Source organism: Watersipora subatra, chromosome 6 (assembly GCF_963576615.1).
Source record: "Watersipora subatra chromosome 6, tzWatSuba1.1, whole genome shotgun sequence".
In the NCBI taxonomy this organism is placed as follows: Eukaryota; Metazoa; Bryozoa; class Gymnolaemata; order Cheilostomatida; family Watersiporidae; genus Watersipora; species Watersipora subatra.
This window is the reverse complement of record NC_088713.1, coordinates 38205303-38230986: the sequence shown is the minus strand read 5'-3', so window position 1 is coordinate 38230986 and position 25684 is coordinate 38205303. Positions and strand designations below refer to the sequence as shown.

Genomic DNA, 25684 nt, shown 5'->3' with positions numbered 1-25684 from the left:
CCAACCCTCAACTAAACAACTCTCTCTACCAACCCTCAACTAAACAACTCTCTCTACCAGCCCTCAACTAAACAACTCTCTCTACCAGCCCTCAACTAAACAACTCTCTCTACCAGCCCTCAACTAAACAACTCTCTCTACCAACCCTCAACTAAACAACTCTCTCTACCAGCCCTCAACTAAACAACTCTCTCTACCAGCCCTCAACTAAACAACTCTCTCTACCAACCCTCAACTAAACAACTCTCTCTACCAACCCTCAACTAAACAACTCTCTTTACCAGCCCTCAACTAAACAACTCTCTCGACCAGCCCACAACTAAACAACTCTCTCTACCAGCCCTCAACTAAACAACTCTCTCTACCAGCCCTCAACTAAACAACTCTCTCTACCAACCCTCAACTAAACAACTCTCTCTACCAACCCTCAACTAAACAACTCTCTCTACCAACCCTCAACTAAACAACTCTCTCTACCAACCCTCAACTAAACAACTCTCTCTACCAGCCCTCAACTAAACAACTCTTTCTACCAGCCCTCAACTAAACAACTCTCTCTACCAACCCTCAACTAAACAACTCTCTCTACCAGCCCTCAACTAAACAACTCTCTCTACCAACCCTCAACTAAACAACTCTCTCTACCAACCCTCAACTAAACAACTCTCTTTACCAGCCCTCAACTAAACAACTCTCTCTACCAACCCTCAACTAAACAACTCTCTCTACCAACCCTCAACTAAACAACTCTCTCTACCAACCCTCAACTAAACAACTCTCTCTACCAACCCTCAACTAAACAACTCTCTCTACCAGCCCTCAACTAAACAACTCTTTCTACCAACCGTCAACTAACCAACTCTCTCTACCAGCCCTCAACTAAACAACTCTCTCTACCAGCCCACAACTAAACAACTCTCTCTACCAGCCCTCAACTAAACAACTCTCTCTACCAGCCCTCAACTAAACAACTCTCTCTACCAACCCTCAACTAAACAACTCTCTCTACCAACCCTCAACTAAACAACTCTCTCTACCAACCCTCAACTAAACAACTCTCTCTACCAACCCTCAACTAAACAACTCTCTCTACCAGCCCTCAACTAAACAACTCTTTCTACCAACCGTCAACTAACCAACTCTCTCTACCAGCCCTCAACTAAACAACTCTCTCTACCAGCCCACAACTAAACAACTCTCTCTACCAGCCCTCAACTAAACAACTCTCTCTACCAACCCTCAACTAAACAACTCTCTCTACCAGCCCTCAACTAAACAACTCTCTCTACCAACCCTCAACTAAACAACTCTCTCTACCAGCCCTCAACTAAACAACTCTTTCTACCAGCCCTCAACTAAACAACTCTTTCTACCAGCCCTCAACTAAACAACTCTCTCTACCAACCCACAACTAAACAACTCTCTCTACCAGCCCTCAACTAAACAACTCTCTCTACCAACCCTCAACTAAACAACTCTCTCTACCAGCCCTCAACTAAACAACTCTCTCTACCAACCCTCAACTAAACAACTCTCTCTACCAGCCCTCAACTAAACAACTCTTTCTACCAGCCCTCAACTAAACAACTCTTTCTACCAGCCCTCAACTAAACAACTCTCTCTACCAACCCACAACTAAACAACTCTCTCTACCAGCCCTCAACTAAACAACTCTCTCTACCAACCCTCAACTAAACAACTCTCTCTACCAGCCCTCAACTAAACAACTCTCTCTACCAACCCTCAACTAAACAACTCTCTCTACCAACCCTCAACTAAACAACTCTCTTTACCAGCCCTCAACTAAACAACTCTCTCTACCAACCCTCAACTAAACAACTCTCTCTACCAACCCTCAACTAAACAACTCTCTCTACCAACCCTCAACTAAACAACTCTCTCTACCAACCCTCAACTAAACAACTCTCTCTACCAGCCCTCAACTAAACAACTCTTTCTACCAATTGTCAACTAACCAACTCTCTCTACCAGCCCTCAACTAAACAACTCTCTCTACCAGCCCACAACTAAACAACTCTCTCTACCAGCCCTCAACTAAACAACTCTCTCTACCAGCCCTCAACTAAACAACTCTCTCTACCAACCCTCAACTAAACAACTCTCTCTACCAACCCTCAACTAAACAACTCTCTCTACCAACCCTCAACTAAACAACTCTCTCTACCAACCCTCAACTAAACAACTCTCTCTACCAGCCCTCAACTAAACAACTCTTTCTACCAGCCCTCAACTAAACAACTCTCTCTACCACCCCTCAACTAAACAACTCTCTCTACCAGCCCTCAACTAAACAACTCTCTCCACCAGCCCTCAACTAAACAACTCTCTCTACCAACCCTCAACTAAACAACTCTCTCTACCAGCCCTCAACTAAACAACTCTCTCTACCACCCCTCAACTAAACAACTCTCTCTACCAGCCCTCAACTAAACAACTCTCTCCACCAGCCCTCAACTAAACAACTCTCTCTACCAACCCTCAACTAAACAACTCTCTCTACCAGCCCTCAACTAAACAACTCTTTCTACCAGCCCTCAACTAAACAACTCTTTCTACCAGCCCTCAACTAAACAACTCTCTCTACCAACCCACAACTAAACAACTCTCTTTACCAACCCTCAACTAAACAACTCTCTCTACCAGCCCTCAACTAAACAACTCTCTCTACCAACCCTCAACTAAACAACTCTCTCTACCACCCCTCAACTAAACAACTCTCTCTACCAGCCCTCAACTAAACAACTCTCTCTACCAACCCTCAACTAAACAACTCTCTCTACCAACCCTCAAATAAACAACTGCCACTACCAGCCTTTACTAAACATCGGTTAAAACCAGCCCACAACTAACCAACTCTCTCTACCAGCCCTCAACTAAACAACTCTCTCTACCAGCCTTCAACTAAACAACTCTCTCTACCAACCCTCAACTAAACAACTCTTTCTACCAGCCCTCAACTAAACAACTCTCTCTACCAACCGTCAACTAACCAACTCTCTCTACCAACCCTCAACTAACCAACTCTCTCTACCAGCCCTCAACTAAACAACTCTTTCTACCAGCCCTCAACTAAACAACTCTCTCTATTAACCGTCAACTAACCAACTCTCTCTACCAACCCTCAACTAACCAACTCTCTCTACCAGCCCCCAACTAAACAACTCTCTCTACCAGCCCTCAACTAAACAACTCTCTCTACCAACCCTCAACTAAACAACTCTCTCTACCAACCCTCAACTAAACAACTCTCTCTACCAACCCTCAACTAAACAACTCTCTCTACCAACCCTCAACTAAACAACTCTCTCTACCAACCCTCAACTAAACAACTCTCTCTACCAACCCTCAACTAAACAACTCTCTCTACCAACCCTCAACTAAACAACTCTCTCTACCAACCCTCAACTAAACAACTCTCTCTACCAGCCCTCAACTAAACAACTCTCTCTACCAGCCCTCAACTAAACAACTCTCTCTACCAGCCCTCAACTAAACAACTCTCTCTACCAACCCTCAACTAACCAACTCTCTCTACCAGCCCACAACTAAACAACTCTCTCTACCAGCCTTCAACTAAACAACTCTCTCTACCAACCCTCAACTAAACAACTCTCTCTACCAACCCTCAACTAAACAACTCTCTCTACCAACCCTCAAATAAACAACTGCCACTACCAGCCTTTACTAAACATTGGTTAAAACCAGCCCACAACTAACCAACTCTCTCTACCAGCCCTCAACTAACCAACTCTCTCTACCAGCCCTCAACTAAACAACTCTTTCTACCAGCCCTCAACTAAACAACTCTCTCTACCAACCGTCAACTAACCAACTCTCTCTACCAACCCTCAACTAACCAACTCTCTCTACCAGCCCACAACTAAACAACTCTCTCTACCAGCCCTCAACTAAACAACTCTCTCTACCAACCCTCAACTAAACAACTCTCTCTACCAACCCTCAACTAAACAACTCTCTCTACCAACCCTCAACTAAACAACTCTCTCTACCAACCCTCAACTAAACAACTCTCTCTACCAACCCTCAACTAAACAACTCTCTCTACCAACCCTCAACTAAACAACTCTCTCTACCAACCCTCAACTAAACAACTCTCTCTACCAACCCTCAACTAAACAACTCTCTCTACCAGCCCTCAACTAAACAACTCTCTCTACCAGCCCTCAACTAAACAACTCTCTCTACCAACCCTCAACTAACCAACTCTCTCTACCAGCCCACAACTAAACAACTCTCTCTACCACCCCTCAACTAAACAACTCTCTACCAGCCCTCAACTAAACAACTCTCTCTACCAGCCTTCAACTAAACAACTCTCTCTACCAACCCTCAACTAAACAACTCTCTCTACCAACCCTCAACTAACCAACTCTCTCTACCAACCCTCAACTAACCAACTCTCTCTACCAACCCTCAACTAAACAACTCTCTCTACCAGCCTTCAACTAAACAACTCTCTCTACCAGCCCTCAACTAAACAACTCTCTCTACCAGCCCTCAACTAAACAACTCTCTCTACCAGCCCTCAACTAAACAACTCTCTCTACCAGCCCTCAACTAAACAACTCTCTCTACCAGCCCTCAACTAAACAACTCTCTCTACCAGCCCACAACTAAACAACTCTCTCTACCAACCCTCAACTAAACAACTCTCTCTACCAGCCCTCAACTAAGCAACTCTCTCTACCAACCCTCAACTAAACAACTCTCTCTACCAGCCCTCAACTAAACAACTCTCTCTACCACCCTCAACTAAACAACTCTTTATCAGCCAACAACTAAACAACTCTCTCTCTACCAGCCATCAACTAAACATGTATTTTACCTCAACCAAACTCGAACAATGGCCATACTGCTACCAGAGCAGAGCTTTCCAACTGCGCAAACCTCAGTCAAAGTAACCAGTGTTTGTAATGGCCGGCCCAAATGGTCTAAACAAATCTTTGGAAGGTACTATATTTATTTTTTTAACCCTGCAACATTTCAATCATCACTTGCTTCTTTACAGATCGTGAAAGACAATATTTTACCACATTGTTTGCTAACTCATGACGGTCATAAAATACAATGAAGTGGCATTTATTAATAAAATGTTGTCTGATCAAATACTAGCTTAGGTCAAAATTCACTAAATTAAATTGAACATGACCAAAATTATTTGTTGCAAACTTTTTACACTGCGATCGCCGACGTTGTTTCAATTGAGATTTAAACATCAAAAAGCCTTCAAAGCTATGGTCGCCATGAGACAATCCCTTTATAATCTACTAAACATTATTCAAACTGAAATAAAATAGACTTAGGTACCAATTGAATACAAACTGATGAAAACTATTTAGACGTACAAGCAATACACCGACTGAGTTCAAAACAATGCAGCTGTTATTTACGAAAAGTGCATATAAAAACAGGGTTAACCATTTTGATTTGCATATTGGTGCAGCTATATAAAAGATGAATATAATACTCTACCGGTATATCTATAAATTCTTTTCTCTTTTTGCGTGACCTGGCCTCCATTGCAGGTCAATTAAACAAATGGCATGAATTCTGAAATAAGAAAAATGTACATTCAATGAATTTTCAAGACACACTTCATGAAACTTCAATAATCTACTGGTGTGCACAGTGCTAGCTATGATTAAAAAAAAATAATTTCATCAGTAATCCCTTTGTGACAAATCTGTTTAGCCCTTGCACAAAATGTGACTACAAATGGACTAGCCAAGTCAACAAGAGATAGTTTGGCAGCCAAAATTGGAAATAATAAATCATGAATCTATCCATTTCATCAGGGAACTAGCAGTTAACAATCATGAAGCGCTACTTTGCTTCAATTTTAAATTTTGGTATTTAAAAACACTTCCTTTCACTTATGATTGTGGTTTTCAGACACAATGGTGACTCTTGAGAAGCACAGTGTAGACGAAACATTCGAGTGTAATATTTTTGTCATTGACGTTTTGCATAGTCCATTTCTGCTGTAGATTTTATAAAGACAAACTTGCTCTACACTTGTTTATAGATTACTCATCACAAACCATGGATAGAATTATTGAAAAACGTGTGCATTCGCAACTAACATTTGTTGCTGCAACTAAAAAGAGAGTACACAGGAGAAAGACAATCCAAAGATGGTATGAGTGCCCTGCATCCAAAAAACCAAGCTAGAAACAGTAAAGGCTATTAAATAGTAAAAATTATAAATGCAACGGTTTCAATGAGGAACTGTACGACAGGAACCAGCAATGGCTAAAGTCAGGGAGATATTTGATAAGCTTCTATAACACAAGAAGCGAGAAATTAATCAACAAGACAAAAAGATTTGTAATTCGACATGTGACATTGCTTCATCTAATTCTAACCACAGGCAAGATTTTAGATTCATAGCTCGGTTCTCCAGACTAAGAGAGTCAATTGTGGGATCAATTGCGTTCGACGCCTGCAAAGGAATATGAATAGAATGTCGAAAGAATTCGTAAAGACACCATCTACTGCTGCTGAATGACAAAATAATATTCCGGTTTTCCAAAGCATTTGGAACTTTTTTAAAGGTTTAGGGGTAATAGAGAGCAAATATGGCACCACCAAAACAGCACCACCTAGAAGTGAAAGTAAATATTATAACAACTAAAAATAATTCAGTATTGCTTCAATGGTGGTCCCATATGTGCTACATAAGCTCACATTTACGGTTTGTGCCATTGGCATGCTTGCTTGCAAGATCTGGGCCGCAAACCAAGCCTTAAATATAATGTCTCGAAATTGAATCTTTACCGCTTTCGTTGCCCGCTTTCTGCAACAAATATGTTTTGTTACCTCTGCATATAATACATTTTTAAGATTGGATTTCATAGAAATCAGCCTATTCAATTTCTGCGCCCAAGGTTGATAAATAGGCCAGTTGTGTTGGCGGTTGGCACTACCTGGTTGGCCTATATAGTTGATCAAGTATCTTATTTGCATACAAACTTTGTAATTAGGATTTTACGTTCCGATGCACCTGTGTTAATGAAAAATTCTTCAGTTATAAAACCTAATTAAGTTAGGTCTAATATTTCAAAAATAAGATCACAGACTATTCAAATATTACGCTTGGTACAAGATAATAGGGATTAGAGCTACATTTAATATCATGTTTCCTCAATTAAAGAAACTAAATTGCAAAAGTGCCGACATTAAAAAATTGGACATTGGGCAAAATGTAGTTAGTTTCATGAACTGAAAAGATTTAATAATAATACTAAAGGTAAGAGAAGAGTATATGTATAACCACTATATACTATATGACCCATAAATTATCATAACTTCATTCGTCAATTCCTTAAAATCACTTTACTATGAAAGGGCAATTCAATATGTTTCGCTAAAGATTATCTATCTTGCGCAAATGAGCTGATAGGCAGTGGGCCAAGGCAGTTTATCCTGAACTTCCGCGAGCACCTCTTTCTAACGGCAAATTTTTGCACTTACTAGCTAGATTTGATGATGTAGAATTCATATCTAATGAGTTGCAATGCCTACCATTTTTACTAGTAGAGGAATTTTTGCACTTTAGGTTTCATAGATTTCAGGAAGTTATCTCCTTTTATAATAAAATGTAATTGGCTATTTACTGAGCAAGTCAGTTTGTTCATTTATTATGAAGGTCAGTCATTTAGCATTGGTAGCAGTAATTTATTTGGCCGAGTTACGGTTCCCAAGAAAATAATTTGATAACATCGACTGAATGCGTGAATAAAACGCTCAGTCACTGAATAGAAAACCGGAAAAATTATTTTTAAAGAGCCTAAAAAGTCTGTTTCCAATGGTGTATGCCTTAAACTTGTCTACAAGGGTGCGCAGATTCGCAGAGCATGCTACCAGAGGCTGATTAACCACAACAAGATTGCGCTTACTAGAAAACAGTGAGATGAGTATTTTCTTAAACTTGAAATATTTTCCCACTTAGATAACTCAGATGAGATGTGACTTATAATTATTCTATACCATAATTATTATATACTGTACTTTTCGGACTATTAACCGCACCCCCACATAAGCCGCATCTGCTTTATTTTAAAAAATATGGAAATAAAACAATACATAGGCCGTACCTTTTGTATAGGCGACACAATTCAGGACGATGCTTTTTAACACCGAAGCAACTTTGCCAGTCAAAACAGAACAGTGCCGTTAGGCACTGCTCCGCATTAACTGACGCTTTTAGCCTTGTGCCTAACAGAACAGTACCGTGAGGCATTGTTTCATGTTTTTCTTTCAGTGCTAGAGACGCACTAACCGGAGATTTCAGTTAATGCGCCCTAGCGGTGAAAGAAAAAAATCACAGAATAGCCGAATCCTTATATAAGCCGCATGACTCAAAACATCAGAAAAAAGGTGGGCTAATAGTCCAAAAAGTACGGTAACTTAATTGCATAACTAATACTGAAATGAAAGGAATACTGACATGGTACTCTGTCCAAACAATTATTGGTGGCTACTGATCAAGGTGCTTGTACTCAGTTTAAAACAACTGAATTCTAATCCAGCATTGACTATCCAGCAGGCATTGACCATTATTCTTGGCCTTGTTTATCAAATAAACAAAGAATGTATGTATTCACACCGGTTTATTGGTCTCAACTGACTGTGATATTGATTTTCCCAGTCAATGTTGTCGTGGTATTTATTTAGTCACATGATGAGTCGGAAACCTGTTACTTATGATACACCAAATCAGAATAAAGATGAGCCACCAAAGAAAATCACAATATCCAATTCTGCTGTCCACTTCTACACATCAAGACCTACATCATTGCGCATATTGAACTTATATGCGCAATTTGTGAAAAGTGTAGCACTACTAAGACAAATAAACTACTAGCAGAGGCGTGCTTCATGTAGCCAAATCTGAATTGGCTGGTATGTCCATCAATCCTGTAAATTAACTCAATGCATGATTCCTTCCATTGCTTTAACTATGAAAAGTCATTTATAGGTCGTATTGCGTATTGGTTTGCAGCCAAACTAGTACTGGTATGGTACCAATGATTGGCATCACATTACCCTGCATACAGCTATGACCCATACAGCTGATTTTTCGCATTCCGATTTTGGCTATTTGATGTCAGTGCAATGGCTACTAAGCTGGGAGAGAATATACCGATGTGAAAATATCATACATTTGCATGCTTTCTCTAACTATGATGCAGATTCGTAATTTTCAGGCAAAGGGAACAGTCATAGGAAACTCATCAAAACAGACATCGACAAGCACTCATCGATATTGTTATTTGCTGAAACAAAGTTAGGCTTGCATCATACATAGAAAATAAATACACAAATATTTAAATATACAAAGTTTCACTAAAATAACTTATTTATTACATACAATACAGTTATAAATATTATATATACATATACAGTTAGTAATGAACATGAAAATTATTAAACTCTAATTTCGAACTTTTCTTCGCGAGTAGAATCCTTCAAATAAAAACATAGCTAATGTACATGCCAATATAACTCAAACAAACTGTCATGAATATGTTTCAAATAATAACAATATGTTCAATAACTCTGTTCTTGACTTGTCAGATTGTATAAACAGCTCTAAGAACCAATATGATAATATCGAAAGTGAATGATAACTTTAGGCTGACTACGGCTGACAGTTTATAAAGTGTATTTTCATTCGAGTGTTAACGATTCAAACTGGCAAAATAAAAAGTTAATAAAAACTTCTTAACATGAAAAATAATCTTGATTTGATTTATGCAGTCTTTCACTATCTTACCACTTTCGAATCTGCATACTTACTTCGGGAGTTGAAAAAAAATTATCGCGAACGATAAAATTTGATGTCGCCATGATGATTTCCAGTTTAGGTAGATGTCGATATGGGTGTACTAATTCGGTCATAACTTTTGCCAGAGACGTCTTTGAGGCATATTTTAACATTTGCGTGATTGGCCAAATAATTATTATTTTCTTCTATAATTTAAAAACAGCGGTACAATGAATAGGCAAATTTCAGAGGCGAGAGAACTCACGTTGGGTGCATAGCAACGTTATAAATATGCGAGTTAACTCGCGTCAGGTGCGAATGAGTTAATCTTAGGGTCTCGTTATCTTTCATGGCAACTTTTTATGCGTGTTCAGTGCATTTGAAATTATTTTTATAAGGACGCCTAAGTATCTTACACTGTTGACTTGTGTGATAAGAGTGTTATTTAGCTCTAAAGTAAAACTGGGGAAGTCCTTGCCAATCTCCATAACACCACACACTTGGTAGAGTTAAAAATCATGCCTCATTGAACAGACCAGTCATACAGCGTTGTTACGTGATTTTGAAGATCAGCAGCCCGGCACTCTGTAATATCTATCTCTAATAGGGTGACATCTGCATAAAGTAGATAGAATGCGCTCTTCACTGCCAAGAGCATGTGGTTTACAAAAAATAAAGAAATCAGGTCCCAGAACCGATCTTTGAGGGACTTCAGAGGGAAGAGCAAACAACTGATCTGATTCCCGTAGCAGTAACAAACGATGTTCGGTTCCTCCAGCAACTCTCCACCCACTGCACTACATGACCATCTTATCCATAAGCTTTGATTTTACTGACAAGTAGATGAGGCACCTTATCAAAGGGCATAGCATTGTCGAAAATATAAGATGATGAGCCTTTCCCTTGGCTATTGTCTGTGTTGCATGATGAATAATATCAAGAAGTTGAGATGTGGTGCCATACCACCCGGGGAAACCATGTTGGCTGCTACTTATCAGATTGAAACGGTTCAAGTGTTGCCAGATGGAACTAAGTATGAAAAGCTCAATCATTTTAGAGATAACAGAAGAGAGATTAACAGATCTGTAGTTATTAGGATGATCTCTTCTCTCGCCCTCAAATATTGGAACAACTAGGCCAGACTTGCATTATAAATGCGAAACATGGTATAAAATCTTTTCACTGCTAAATGCTTAAAAAATAATTACGAGAAAAAGTAGAAAAATTGATGCTTCTACGGAGGGTATTTTATTGACAGGAAAAATAACTCCTAAAACATTAGCTTATCAACTTGCTCATAGAAGTGGGAACGGCAGCTGCAGAAACAATTCTGTGTTGAAACTTCCAAGTCCAAACTAGTCTAAATCCCGGAAAATATGCCACTGAAACGGGTGCCAACAGAACTTCCAAGCTCATTCAAGAGTTTTTTATCTGCTCGACCCATATCCTATGATTTTAATTATAATGGTTTGACTGATTTCGAAAAGATGTTTTTGAGGCATAGCTATGTTACGTTTCATTCATAGCCATACCTACCAACTCTCAAGCATTGGGCGTGAGACTCATGCAATCACCCCAAAGAAAAAATGAAAATGCGTGAGAAATGCGTGAGATTTTTGCCCCAATTTCCAAAATTTTATATATGCTGTCATTGATCCATCAATTGCCCCAAAATTAAATCTCACGCACTGCCCCACTCTTGGGTTGGTAGGTCTGTTCATAGGAGAAAGGTGAAGGTCAAACATGGCGCCAGCAAAAATTTAAATACTGAAGAAAATTTCCACATTCTCAGTAATTTAGACACTCTTTCCAACTACCTTCCTCTATCAATAAAACAATTATAATCCTTGTACTATAGTACTCAAACTGCTATAACCTTTATTTGGTATATTAAGTTACAACAGGCTATATAAGCTGTCGTAAATTAATCGTATATTACTACATATAAACAGTAATCTGCTCACTTAAATAAGGTACAATAATGACACGCTCTTCTGCTCAGCACAACCAAGTAGCTGACAACGGTGAAGGAAAGTCATGTAAATCATGCAATGAGAAAAAATGCTATGCACAACTCATGACTGGCACGGGAGCTCAGAAAAGAATGAAAAAGCATGAGATTAATTTTGAATGGATCCAATGTGACTCCTGCAACCACTGGTATCATGGAAACTGTCAAGGGATACAAGCAGAGGAGGTTGTCATTGTAACTAAGCTGGATAAACATGGTGTGAAATGGTTTTGTACCACCTGCTTGCCCGGTTTAGATCAAAATCATGATAATAATAGTGTACAAAAGCTTTGTTCAATTGAAAAAATGATAGCAAGTCTTGATGCCAAAGTCTCAACACTGCAACTTCAGACGGCTGAGGAGATAAAAAATGCCGGAAAATCTTGGGCTGAGATTGCAAGCCCTGGGTTAGAAATCTCCGAGGACATTAAAAAGACTATCCAACTACAGTCTACAACTCAGCAATGCTAAGCAAAGATCTAGAGAAAAAAGAGTCAGAATTGCGCAAAAACAATGCCATTTTATATGGTCTTCCTGAAGGAGAAAACACCGCTATGGAAGACATCAAAGAGCTCATGAACAAGGAATATTTCAAGAACTTTAATATTCCAGATCAAGCAATAAGACTGGGCAGCAAAGGAAAAAGCAACATACCAATAAAACTGAAATTTTCTGATGAAAAATCTAAGTGGGACTTTATCAAAAGAGCCAACTCCAAATTAAGGGAAGATAAGGTGTTTTGTAAACTAGATGTCAGTGCTCAAGTACGAGACCAAGAATATAAGCTTCGAGAAACTGTAAGAACTCTTAAACAAAGTGGTGACGATGAATACAGAATTCGCAATCTAAATATTAAACAAAAAAGTAAGTCTTCGGGGGAATGGCAACGGATGAAGCCAGACGAACTGAAACTTATTACAACAGTTTAAAAATATTTGTTGCTAACACAAGATCTGTCAAAGGGAAAACCATTGATCTTGTGACAATGTCCCACAACTTTGATATTATCTGCTTGACAGAAACACATTTAGACAACGCTATTGACTTTAAAGCAATCATAGATATACCTGATGTGGACATTTTTCGTCATGATAGAACAATAAATGGCGGTGGTGTGCTTATCTGTACAAAAACTGCTCTTCAAGCACAACAATTGAACATTGACACTAAACAAGAAGAAATTATTATTGTAAAAGTATTCCCTAGTTTGATCGTATGCTGTTATTACCGGCCAAATATATCATGCCTCAACATAGAAAATATACCGTACAGGATGAAAATATCCGATGGATATAAAAATTCGCGATTTCGCGAACAGTCAACTCCGCGAATTATTAAATTCTGTGAATAATTAGTTCTATTTTTATCACAAGGGAGAATAACTACTGCATCAAATTGAAAACTAGTCGCCAGGCTAGTTTTTAATATAACTACTAAACGTAGGTAACTTCCAAAACGTTTTTAAAATCATTGCCTAGGCTTTGAGCTAACGCCATTGCCAATGCATCACATTTATTTACCAAAATTATTCAAGGTTGTCACAAGATAGGCAGAATGGCCTCATAGCGAAAATAGCCACTAGGCAGAAGTACTAAACGTAGCCGAGTTCCAAAACTTCTTTAAAATCCTCGCCGGGGTTCGAGTTTTATTGCCATTGCAGCAAACTACAAAACTATTCAAGGTTTTTACAAGTAGTTCGGCATGGCTTCATCATCGCAAAAAAACTCTCCTAGTCTTTATACATTGAAATCAACTCCATCAATCTCGAATACCGAAGTTGAGGACGATCATGATTCTGATCTGGACATTATGGTATGTATTTGATGTGCAGTGCAGATACGTTTTTCCATTATTAACTGCATTAGTTAATTCTTTTGTTTAAAAACTGATCGCTTTCATTAAATACTTAAGCTATTGTTTTTGTACTTCCTTGACACTTGTTAAGATTTTTTTCTTTTTTGTGTTTACTGCAGATTGAGAATAAAACAACCTAGTCCGATTACGAAAACTAGAGACAAGTAGTAATATTCATCAAGGCAGGAATATTGGCAGAGAAGCAACCAGTCAACCTAGACCCCTTCATTGACAACAACTCCTTGATATCGCTGCAGCAAACATGATTAAATTATATATTTTATTTCATGTATAGATATATTATAATTTATTACAAACTTGAGTGTACAAATAAAATTTTACAAACAATGAATGGAGTAAATATAAACAGTTTAGTCTATATTGCGGTTGTCTAGAGCAATAAAATTAAACTGATACTCTTGATAAGTGAATACTAGCGTGTAATGGTGCTCTCTGATTAGTAATTGTGGTAATAGCAGCTCTATATCGCTGTCACTGTCTTGAGTAGATGTTAAAGGCGATTCTCTCGCTACTACATAGCTGGTAAGGAAGTTATCATCAGAACTCTCCTAGTGGCTTACTATTGCAAAGTTCTGCCGGTTGGCCAAAGATTTGTGCTCGTAAAGGCGTTTTTGTTCCTTTTTTTAAACAGATATATTCTCTTCGTAAGTAGCTGCAGTCACTTCTACCTCAATTTCCAGACCTCCCTGAATAATTGGTGATCTTTTAAGAATGACATACACCACCCTTGCAATCATTGATGGAAAACGTGAATATTGCGTTTTAACGAAGAACCAAAGATTCAACTAATTTAGTAAATGTGAAAAACTCATTACTTACCACAAATTGTTGGTTCATCAAAGGCCTCCAAATCTGTGAATATTCGTGAAAACCTCTGAACGCAACAAATAATTTATAGCTTAGTAAGATCCACTCATAGTTGTAAGTTAAATAGAACACGAAACGCGCGCATGCGTAAGGTTAACTCTATTGCTAGACGTAATAGAGTTAATTTTTCCTAGAGAGTGGCAGTTTTCAGCCGCGAATAAATTCATCTGCGAATATGCATGAAAAGACAATTCTCGCGAAATATAACTCCGCGAATAAATTCATCCTGTACGGTAGAACATATTCTGAACACTATTCAAACTCGACATCCAGGCAATCTTGGTAGTAGGCATCTTGCTAGTAGGAGATATGAATCTTCCCCATATAGATTGGAAAATGAATCGAACAGTTCCCTCAACACCTTATCGGAATCTACATCAAGCGTTCCTAGATGTCCTCTCTTTCCACGACGTGACAACTTATTACTGAACCCACACATATACTTGGCAGCACTTTAGACCTTGTCTGCATAAACAATACAAGCCTGGTCACCTCTACTGAAGTTATAACACCGGGATTGAGTGATCACTCCATCATTACAGCTGAACTACGAATAAAAACTATTGTGCCAACAAATGTAACCTCGAAAGGAAACAAACAAACAAAAGCCATTCACGTATGAGCAAAGTCGAAACAGAACTCACTTCTATGACTGATGTTGAAGCTATGTGGTCCATCTTTACAACAAATTTCAGAAAAGCAATTGAGGCTTCTGTTCCAACTAAGAACATATACCTACCTCAACCTGACCAGCCTCTTTGGTTTAACAATCGCTCAAAGAAGCTTATCAGTAAACAGCGTAAAATGTACCGACAATACAAAAACAGTGGTGACCCATTTCACTTAGACAAATATAGGCAGCAAAGAAGAGCTAATCAGAGAACGTTCAAGACAATGAAGAAGTTTATTGTTGAAAAGGTGTGTAAACCTTTATCCAAAGGAAACAGCAAACCCTTTTACAAATATTTGCGTACGAAAAAGAAAGAGCAACACCCAGTTATTACCCTTAGATAAGAAGATGGCAACACTACTTCTGACAGCAACCAATGTGCTGAGCTGCTAAACTCCTACTTCCATCAACTATTTTGTCAGGGTGAAAATGCTAACGAATTATCTACAATAGTGTGGACAACCAGTTCTATAGAAATAAATGCTGAAGGGATAGAGAAACTTATCTATGATCTTAAAAACAATAAGTCACCTGGTTCTGATGGCATTCGTAAATGTGAATTGTTAGTTTATCCTGCGTTAACTGCACTGTGCCTTAAATACATATTTCAAGCATCTCTCAACAACGGAAAATTACCTTCCATGTGGAAATGTGCGATCATAACTCCTATCCATAAAAAGGGGCCAAAGGATCTGGCTTCCAACTACAGACCCATATCACTTACAAGCGTTCCTGGAAAGATGATGGAACACATAGTCCTACATTATTTAAATAAGAAACTTGACTCTGTACTTTATAACAGGCAACATGGCTTAGGAAAGGACTGTCATGTGAGACACAGTTATGTGCAACGTACCATGAACTTGTCAAGGCCACTGAAAACTCAAAAACTATTCATGCAGTGATCCTGGACTTTCAAAAGGCCTGATAAAGTTCCACACCAGCTTTTACTCAACAAACTACGTCAAATCAAAGATTTAGATCCTGCCATTGTTAACTGGATACAGGACTTTCTAACTAACAGATCCCAAAGAATGGCAATAAAAAACACGGTATCAGATGAGCTACCAGTTACATCAGGAGTACCTCAAGGTTCGGTTCTTGGACCAACACTCTTTTTGGTGTATCTTAACGACTTACCCCAATGTGTCACCTGTAATGTGAGCTTATATGCCGACGACACACTACTATACTCCACTGTTAATAATAACCAAGACATAGAGAAATTTCGGACAAACATTGATGCTCTCCACAAATGGTCAACTGAAAATATGATGCCATTTAACATCACAAAATGTGAAGTTGTTTTTAATAGCAGACTACAACAGCTACCATCTTATACTATTGGAGGAAACCTACTCAACTGCGTGCAAGAAATTAAATATCTTGGGGTTACTATACAGTCTGACTTGAAATTTTCAAATCATATAGCCTCTAAAATAGCCTCAGCAAGTCGAACACTTGGCTCTATTAAATACACCTTACATCAAGCACCTCAACGTGCCAAGCTTCTTGCCTACCTAAGTCTGTGCCGTCCCATATTAGAGTACGCAGATGTCCTCTGGGACCCTGCAGACAAAGCATCTTGTCACAGACTGGAACTTGTTCAAAACAAGGCTATAAGATTTATCAAAGGAATAAAAAGTCGCCATGGTGTAACAGAGGGAAGGAATGATTTGGGACTACAGTCCCTTGAACATAGAAGAAAAACCCACAGAATTTCTCTCCTGATGAGAATTCTTTCAAACGTGGAATGACACAAAATACTATCATCAGCATATGACGAAATAACAAACAATAAAACTTTAACTACAATGCACACAAGATCTGCGGAGAGAAGAGAACCTCCCTCAATATATGCCTCTAAACAGTTGTACTACAACAGCTTTCTACCCAGAAGTATCCGAGACCTAAAAATAGGGCAGTAATCTCATGATGCCCAAATCCTAAAATGAATGATTTCAAATAAATGTTGTAATTAAAACAGCTAAATGCTGGAATATTGATAGTACATAAAGTATTCATAACCAAATCTATCAGCAATGAGGCACTCAAACCCCTTATACCACTAGGTAGTTTTTAGAGTGTTATTATTATGAGCAATATTTATTGTGGTAATCAATAGTCATATTTTACAATATGTTTTCCACAAGGTACCACGGCAAGTAAACTAACTAAAAAGCGGTGTCCAACAAAAAAATAAAAAGGACCGCTAAGAAACTATAGTTTAACTAAAAAACTAGTGAATAGTCTAACTAATATAATAATATTAGAACTGAATGCATAAAATATGTAGAACACAAGCTTGAGGATTGATATGAGTATTGTTTAAACAAAAAGTGGACAAATGATATCTCAGTGAAAATAGTAGCCTATACAAATATATGACAAGTTTTCTAGACATGAAAACAAAGTGTAATATGAAATGGTTAAAATAGGTAAGGCTATATGGTGAATGGTATTATTGGCCAGAGGATAGTAGGTGTAGTTTGAGTTTTGTTTTAAAAGATTGCAGAGGAAGAGTTCTTAAATGAGTGCAGAGATTATTAAATGAATTTAGCAGGTTACTGTTGAGTTTGTTGTGGTTTATGGCACTAGGTAATTTGAATCTGTTTCTGGTTTTATGACTATGGTTTACGGTTTGAAAGCTATAGCTGAGATATTTAGGGCAGTTATCGTGGAGTATTGAATGAGCAGCGAGGCAGGTGAAGTAATGTGATAGCTTAGGTAAGGGAAGAACACCGGTAGTGCTTGTTATTAAGTTGGTAGATGGTAAGTGATGGTTTTTATGGGGTATGTTTAGGTTTTTGCATATAAGTCGTAAAGCTTTTTTTTGTAAAATAAATAGTGTGTTGGTATATTTTACAGGTGTTGTAGGGTAAAACACATGCAGGCCATATATAAGATAGGAATGGATAAAATTATAGTAATATAGTCTGGCAGTATCAAAGTTCATAAGATGACGAATGTTATAAAATAAACGTAGGTTAGATGATATTTTATTTGAAATGAATGAGATGTGGTCTAGCCATGATAAAGAGTCGTTGATGATGAAGCCAAGTAGTTTAGAAGTAGATTGTCTTGTTAGGGTACTGTCAAATATTGAAATCGTCAGAGGGAAATTCAATGGTGGATTTACTAAGACATAGTGAGATTTTGAAATGTTAAGAGGCATCTGATTTGCCACACACCATTGTTGGATAAGTCTTAGGTCTGAATTTATTTTAGATTGGAGGCAAGAAGGGTTAGTTTCGGATATAGAGAATGAGGTATCGTCAGCATAAGCATGAGGTGTGCTGTGGAGTGGTAATTCAAGTAGATCATTTATAAAAATTTGAAACAGTGTGGGTGCAAGAATTGAACCTTGTGGAACGCCAGTAGCTATAGGAAGAGCATCTGAGCAGTTATTTTTTATCTTTACGCATTGGCGCCGTCCATTCAAATATGACCTGATGGTGTCAAGAAATTTACCAGCTATTCCTATGTTTGCTAATTTTGCAATAAGTATATTATGATTAACCATGTCAAAAGCTTTTTGAAAGTCAAGAAAAATAATGACTAAAGTATTTTTGTTTTTGACCATGTTTGACCAAGTGGAGTAAAGATGATGAATGGTAGTGATGCAGGAGTGGTTTTTTCTAAATCCTGACTGTGAGCTGCTTATAGTTTTGTTACTATCTAAGTGTATTTGAAGCGCGGTAAGTATATGCCTTTCATAAATTTTAGAAAGTATAGGAAGCACAGATATGGGTCTATAATTAGATAAATTGTTTTTATCTCCACCCTTGTGTAGTGGGGTAACTATAGCAGTTTTCCATAGTTCAGGGAAAGTTACTTCCTTAATAGCTCTATTAATGATATCTGTGAGTGGGATGATTATGAATGGCAGTGATATGCGAAGAATTCGAATTGAGATATTGTCAATACCTGTAGCTTTGTTTGAATGGATATGATGCAGTATGTTTACTACGTCGGTTGTATGTATAGGTGAAATAGTATCTGAAGCATGTGAATAGCTATGCGATTTAGGAGTCCAACTGCGTTCGTTTTCGATACTTAAATTTCCAGAAACGTTGCCAAAATGTTTGTTAAATGCATTACCCAATGAGCGTTCCGGGGTATCAGTTTCTGATGACATATCTGGATTAGTGTTGTTTTTGTTAGCGTTGCGCATAACTTGCCACAGCTTCTTGGTTTGCTTATCATTTGACTCTGAAATTAGGTTAGAAATATAAAGTTTCTTCTTTTTACGTATTAGATTTGTTGTGTAATTTCTCTGTGTTTTATATTCGTTCCATAACTGCTGACTTTTAAGTTTATCTCTCTTTTCCATATTTTTCAGAATTTCACTGTCCAACCAGGGAGGAAGAGTTGAGGACTTGACAAATCTGGTCTTGGTTTTTAAGTGATGCAAGATAATCGAGTTTAGTTTAGAAGTAAATGAGTTAAGCATAGTCTCAACGGAAGGTGATTGGTAAAGAGTTAGCCAGTCAGCTTCTTTTAATTCTTTTTGAAAAGCTTGTATTGAGAAGCTTTTCCAGTCAAAGTAAGTTAGTCTTTGACGTGTTTTAGGTCCTGTAGTTGAGATGCCCAACTTACGAGATGCAAAGATTAGATAATGATCACTCATACCAGTTTTGAGTACACCTGATTGATGAACGTTATCTGGTTTTGTTGTGTATATGTGGTCAATAAGTGATTGAGATTTTTTTTGGACTCGAGTGTTTTGTTTGACTAACTGAACCAGAGCTAGTTGTTTTAAAATATTATTCCATTTGATATTGGGAGCATTTAGATTTATATTAAGGTCACCTAAGATGATAAGTTCATGACAGATGTCTTTACAATTTGCTATATAATTTTCAAATGTGTCTGACCATGTACCAGGAGAATTGGGAGGCCGGTAAACAACTGAGGTGAGAAATGGTTTCGAGTATGGTTGAGAGATTTTAATAGTAATAGATTCAGAGAGAATGTTATCAAGATCAGGTAGCGAGATGAAGTCAATAGATGAGTGAACATAGGTCAAAACACCACCACCCTGCCTACCTATTCTATCTCTACGCTGTATTACATAATCAGGAATATATAACAAATTACTACTTATTGAGTTGCTTAACAGTGTTTCAGAAATATGAAAAATCTTAAAATTGTATTTATTGATTAGATATCTTACATCATCCATTTTGTTAAGAAGTCCTCGTATGTTTATGTGAGCGATGGGTAATCCGACCAATTTAACGAACATTGTTGTGTCTATTGAGGTTTGTGTTGGCATAGAGATGCTCTACTCTGAAGATCATGTTTAAGTTGGAAAGTAATAGGCTATTTTTTACTGCTTGTTTTAGTTGTAGTTCATCTTTGAAAGTTATTTTCAGTGTACGTAGTGGTTGCTGGTCTTTGAAAAGCCTAGAAAATGAGGCACCGGAATATTTATTTTGTATAGCATCAAATATTTCTGAGTCAGGTATATCCCTAGGAACATTTTTTACCATACCAATATGTTCCAATGAGTCTTTGGGGTCGATAGTCATTCTAATAACAGAGCCACCAAAACTATCGGTTTTCCAGTCTCTGGTGATCTTAGCTGCTATCTCTGCAGAATCAAGTTGTACTATAAATCTCGGATTGGACGAGTGAAATTTGTATCTGTTGACCATGTCTATTATCAGAGGACCATGGTTAACAGATAACGTACGCCGTATCGTGTCTTGATTGGTGTGTTTGAACAGATTTTTGTCGATTTTTTTCTTCACTGGGACTTATGACAATACAATTTTCAGGTTGAAATACTTTAGATGTTTTACTTGATTTGAGTTGACTAGCTTTGTTTCTGCTGGTTTGAGATGTAGTAGTAGCAGGGACAGTTGTAGAGTTTACTACAGGATTTCTATTGCTATTAGTATTCCTGTTGATTAGCGGATATTGGAGTGCAAATGGTTGTGTGTGAGTGTTATGATTCGGATGTTCGTTTTGCGTGGTGCAAACATTGGCATAAGTTTGATTTGGTTTTTTTATCCCAGTTAGTTGAAATGTTAAAGAGGTTATTTTGGCTTCAAGCTCTTCTAGTTTTGTAAACGTAGATGACGGTAGAATATTGTTTCGTGGTGGCAGCTGATTTTCTACTTTACAGATTCTATCTGTCAGCTGACTGATGACCTTTTCCAGCTTTGAGCAGTTACTACAGGAGTTAGCATCAGTAAATTTTGTAGTAGTGGGACTATCTGTTAAGCTGAAGCTGTTCATTGTAGAGTTGAGATTGAGAATAGAATCGTCCTTAATGTAGTAGGCAGGAGGGTTAATTTTTGATTTGGCTAGCATAAATTCCTCGGCTTTAGCTAAAGTAGAAAAGCCTTTGAAGCACTGTCCACTATAGCGGTAGACTTGCTTTTCAGCTAAGTTCCAATTGTCATAAATACCAGGCTTGTGACCGTTGGCTACCGCATAAAACTTTATCATAAAAGTGTTCTAAATTATCTGAGGTAAGATCTGAGGTAAGATAGCATTAATACAAAATATCAAGCAGCAAAAATAATTTATTTCTAACAATCTCTGATAATAGGTACCGAATCCTTTGCAAATTCAAACGCTGCTCCTACAGCGCTGATCAAACTAGGCAGGCTGTAGAGCTTTTTCAGAAACTTTGGTTCTACCAAAAAGGCGTCGATGACCCATCGCTTACGTAACCACTTTAAGGAAATGTAAGCTGTATTACTTACATGTAAAACAAATTGTATTTGGATTCGCACAATAATTAGCCACAAACGTTAAGATTAGCACCTCATCTTGAATTTACGTTACAACATACAGCAATCCAAACGAACGGTGCGATATGACGATAGCACGTGGTGAGCTCATCAACACGCGCTTTCTGCGAACTGAGATTCTCATTATGGCCTCAAGTACAACAAAACAATTTTTATTTTTATTTTTAATTTTTTATAGTATCATGTTTTTGTTTATTTAAATTTAAAACCTACGCTATGTTATGTTTGTTAAAAAGTTTTTTTAAGATTAAAGCCAATTTTTGTACTTCCGGCTTAGCTCCGTTATTATCACGTTTTGTAGATTCGCCCTTCAGAAAACAAATTTCCACAATGACTTTTTGACAACATGCGTCGTTTCTGGCTAATTATGTAAATGCTGCAGCTAACAATTCAGTTTTTTTGCTATGGAAGCTCACAACAAAAGGTGAAAGTTCATAAATATGCATCATTCTGGAATTTTCGTTTCGTCATACCTTGGGCTATTTCCATTGATAGCTAATAAACTCGTTAGTTTTTTTTCTGTTTGAGTGGTCTGGTAACTGTTTTTAAGAGGAGAGATGTTACATGTCTGTTATAACAAGCAAAAATATATGGTTTAAAGCACAACCTACATCAGCATTAGATGCTACGTTGCACAACTAATAATATCGTAAGGCCTAAATACATTGTACATGCTTTAACGCAGTTGAACACATAGCATAGACGACATATGAAAAACTGTTGATGAAAGAAATTAGTTGATATATATATATATATATCGAAACAGTCTGTGGTCTAAGACATTAAGCGGATGATTTACATTTAATGTGAATATCTGCATCAAATCTGTAATCAATAGTCATAAAATATGACTATTGATTACTACAATAAAGATTGCTCATATATATATAACAATGCTATGCATCAGGGACGGACTTGTCAAAGTATAACTATTGTAGTTCTTTTAGTTATGTAAATTATTAACGCTCAAACTCTTCTAGGCACATCTACAAAACGCAAAAATAAAAATATAGAATGCAATCCATGGATGTTTACGTTATATGAATTTTACGTTATAAAAACAGTAAAATACATGTAAATTGCCTAATCCGTTCCAACATCTTTACTCATTTATTTAGGCATACAAAGATGAAAAAACTTTATTTGACTTTTTTAATTTGTGGGCTGTACCGTAACTGCAGCATTATTAATTTACATCAACAACTTTTTTCTTTGTTATGATCATTCTCACCGGTTTTATAGATCATGGTTACGGTAATTCTACAAAAAGTTGATGGGAAGCACATATTTTGATGTTCGTTTACGATTTGCTAATTTTTCTAAACAGCATGTGTACTCTTCAAACTAAAACTAATAACAGATGTTTTATACATCTACAAAAAGCAAAGCAACAAAATATTTTACAAATAAGTGGTACTACCTGTTCATTGTGTATCTGTATCCAGGAATCAAGGTTAGGATAAAAGAGAGCTTTTGACAATACTCCAACTCATGACATTCGGATTGGTTGACCGACGCTGTAATACCTGTACCAGTCAGTCGCCTTTATATTTATGAATAATATGCAGCTAACCATTTTTTCTGTCCTAGGATGTGTTTTATCGATACATCTGATGATCTATCATGACGAATTATATTGTTGCAAATATGGTATATATTTATATAATAGTCATAATGCTGTACTCATATCATTTCGCATTTACGGCAAGATAGATTAACGTTCAAATCTAATTCGAGAACTCGCCCGACTTGGCACTTTGCGTTACATAGTATTTTTTATGAAGCAGAAACAAAAACTTCATATTATTTTGTTACGTTGTCTGGAATTTACATTATGGAAGGATAACGTTATAGGAGCGCCTACTGTACATTTGGTAAAAATAAGTGGTGGCTGCCCTTTTAAAAGATTCACAACACCCTTTCACCATATATCCAGAGTCGGGAGGAAACACAAGCTTGTTAAATGCTAAGGGATAGGTTTTAGTTAATCCATTGTTAGCTGTGAAAGACATTCTGGTTGATTTTTATGGCATTCATATTAAAACCAGCTTATTCTATAGCTGGTTTATATTATTTTTCGTTGCCGATATTTGAAGGGGTTTCTCAACTTTTAATTATAAAGAAGTTTGTCTTTTTCAGACTCAGCGACTTTGAAGACCTTTTAAACGCTGATGTCATAGATTACACGGAGCTCTCAAAGAAATGCTTTCAAGGTATTAGCTTTTCAATAGGATCGTATTGCTTTATTTCACGCCTTATGAACATGTATGAAATTTTTAAAAAGTATGATAAACTCCATTTTATGTTTCTATTTTTTGTACCGCACTAGGAAATGCAAGAACAACTGTTTAGGCAAAACAACTGTTGATGGTACAATACGGACATCGAGATAAAGTATTGCGTTGCGTGTACAAAAATTTGGTCTGCCCATAGTCAGCCTTGTTTTATGTAGGGTGTCCTGATGTAAAGGGCATGCGTTCGCTGTCTTGGAAACTTATGTTATACTACTTGCCCCAGAAGAAAACTGAGTGGGATGATGCATTAAACAAACAGAGAAGAGCCTATAAGAGCTTCATCGAGGAAATGATAATCAAACCTGGCTCAGAAGTGAAGATGGAAGATTCTGTTTCGGACCATGTGAGCAAGCAGTTATTCACCATATAATACATATTTTGCCTTGCGTTGTTTTACTCCATTTTATGCACATTTTGCCATGTATGTCATACCTGTTTGTGTATTGCCATCTGTTTCTCAAATCTTGCTAGAATGCCTCTTTATTGGCAGCCACTGAACCCTAACCCGGACAGTCAATGGAGCCAATACTTCAAGGACAATGAGATGTTATTGCAGATTGACAAAGACTGCAGGTACTCTTTTTCGGTGGTCTCTTTGCCTTTTGCGCTGTTTGTAGACATATATATGTCATTCATTTCATCCAGGATGGTGATATGAAAACGTTTTAATATGAGGGCAATTCAATCAATACAGTGAATCTATAAAGGAGCTCTAATATTTATAAGTAGCCTAAGTTTTTAAAGTTCATGTAATCTGTACCGGTGACTCATACAATTTTTCTTGGAGATTATGTGGTTATGTGATCCTTTTTGAGGTTTTCCAAAATGGCCAGCCAAGACACATGCTCCTGATTTGAATGGAGATTAATTATTAAGTTTTTGGTAGCTTTAGAGTGTGAACCATGTGAACATTACAAGAGAATTGTGAAATTTTATGTGAAAAACCATTTTAGCAAGAATGTATCTGAAGCTAAATTTAAGATTTTATTCTAGAAATCATGAGCAAATACAAAATAAAATATATGCCAATAAAGCCTTTTATGTCGCAATAGCCAATGTGAATACGAGATATAGAGGCAGGCTGTTTCACTATAGCCTATGCATCAGGCAAGTCTGGGCACATCTTTTTTTCTGAGCGTTTTTATATCTTGACAATGTGATCACCTAGAACAGCAAACATAGAATTTCTATCTCAACTGATAGAAAAAAATCGAAAAGTTCTATTAAAATCAACTAAGATTTGTCGCAATCACATCTTGAATAAAAGAAGAATGTGTCATTGAGTAGAGATTATTTTGAATAAATAAAACAATCCTAAGCTTTGACTTAAAAAATAAACTCTTTTAAGAAACTGATGCACCTTATTTATTCAATGGTCATCGTACAACC

The 25684-nt window shown here is 37.3% G+C and overlaps 2 protein-coding genes across 2 annotated transcripts in view; one reads left to right on the top strand and one right to left on the bottom strand.

Annotated features, from left to right (window-relative positions):
* LOC137398521 (WD repeat-containing protein 46-like) overlaps positions 1-22092 on the bottom strand; it is a 114681-nt gene extending 92589 nt beyond the window's left edge. The window contains exons 1-2 of the mRNA XM_068084640.1: positions 21954-22092; positions 5515-5592 (exon numbers count right to left, since the gene is read on the bottom strand). Coding sequence (XP_067940741.1) covers positions 5515-5562 — 48 coding nt within the window. The 5' untranslated portion in view covers positions 5563-5592; positions 21954-22092. The remainder of the gene's footprint in view (positions 1-5514; positions 5593-21953) is intronic.
* A 190-nt stretch (positions 22093-22282) lies between these two features.
* LOC137398482 (TBC1 domain family member 13-like) overlaps positions 22283-25684 on the top strand; it is a 29868-nt gene continuing 26466 nt past the window's right edge. The window contains exons 1-4 of the mRNA XM_068084600.1: positions 22283-22425; positions 24141-24214; positions 24454-24638; positions 24786-24868. Coding sequence (XP_067940701.1) covers positions 22406-22425; positions 24141-24214; positions 24454-24638; positions 24786-24868 — 362 coding nt within the window. The 5' untranslated portion in view covers positions 22283-22405. The remainder of the gene's footprint in view (positions 22426-24140; positions 24215-24453; positions 24639-24785; positions 24869-25684) is intronic.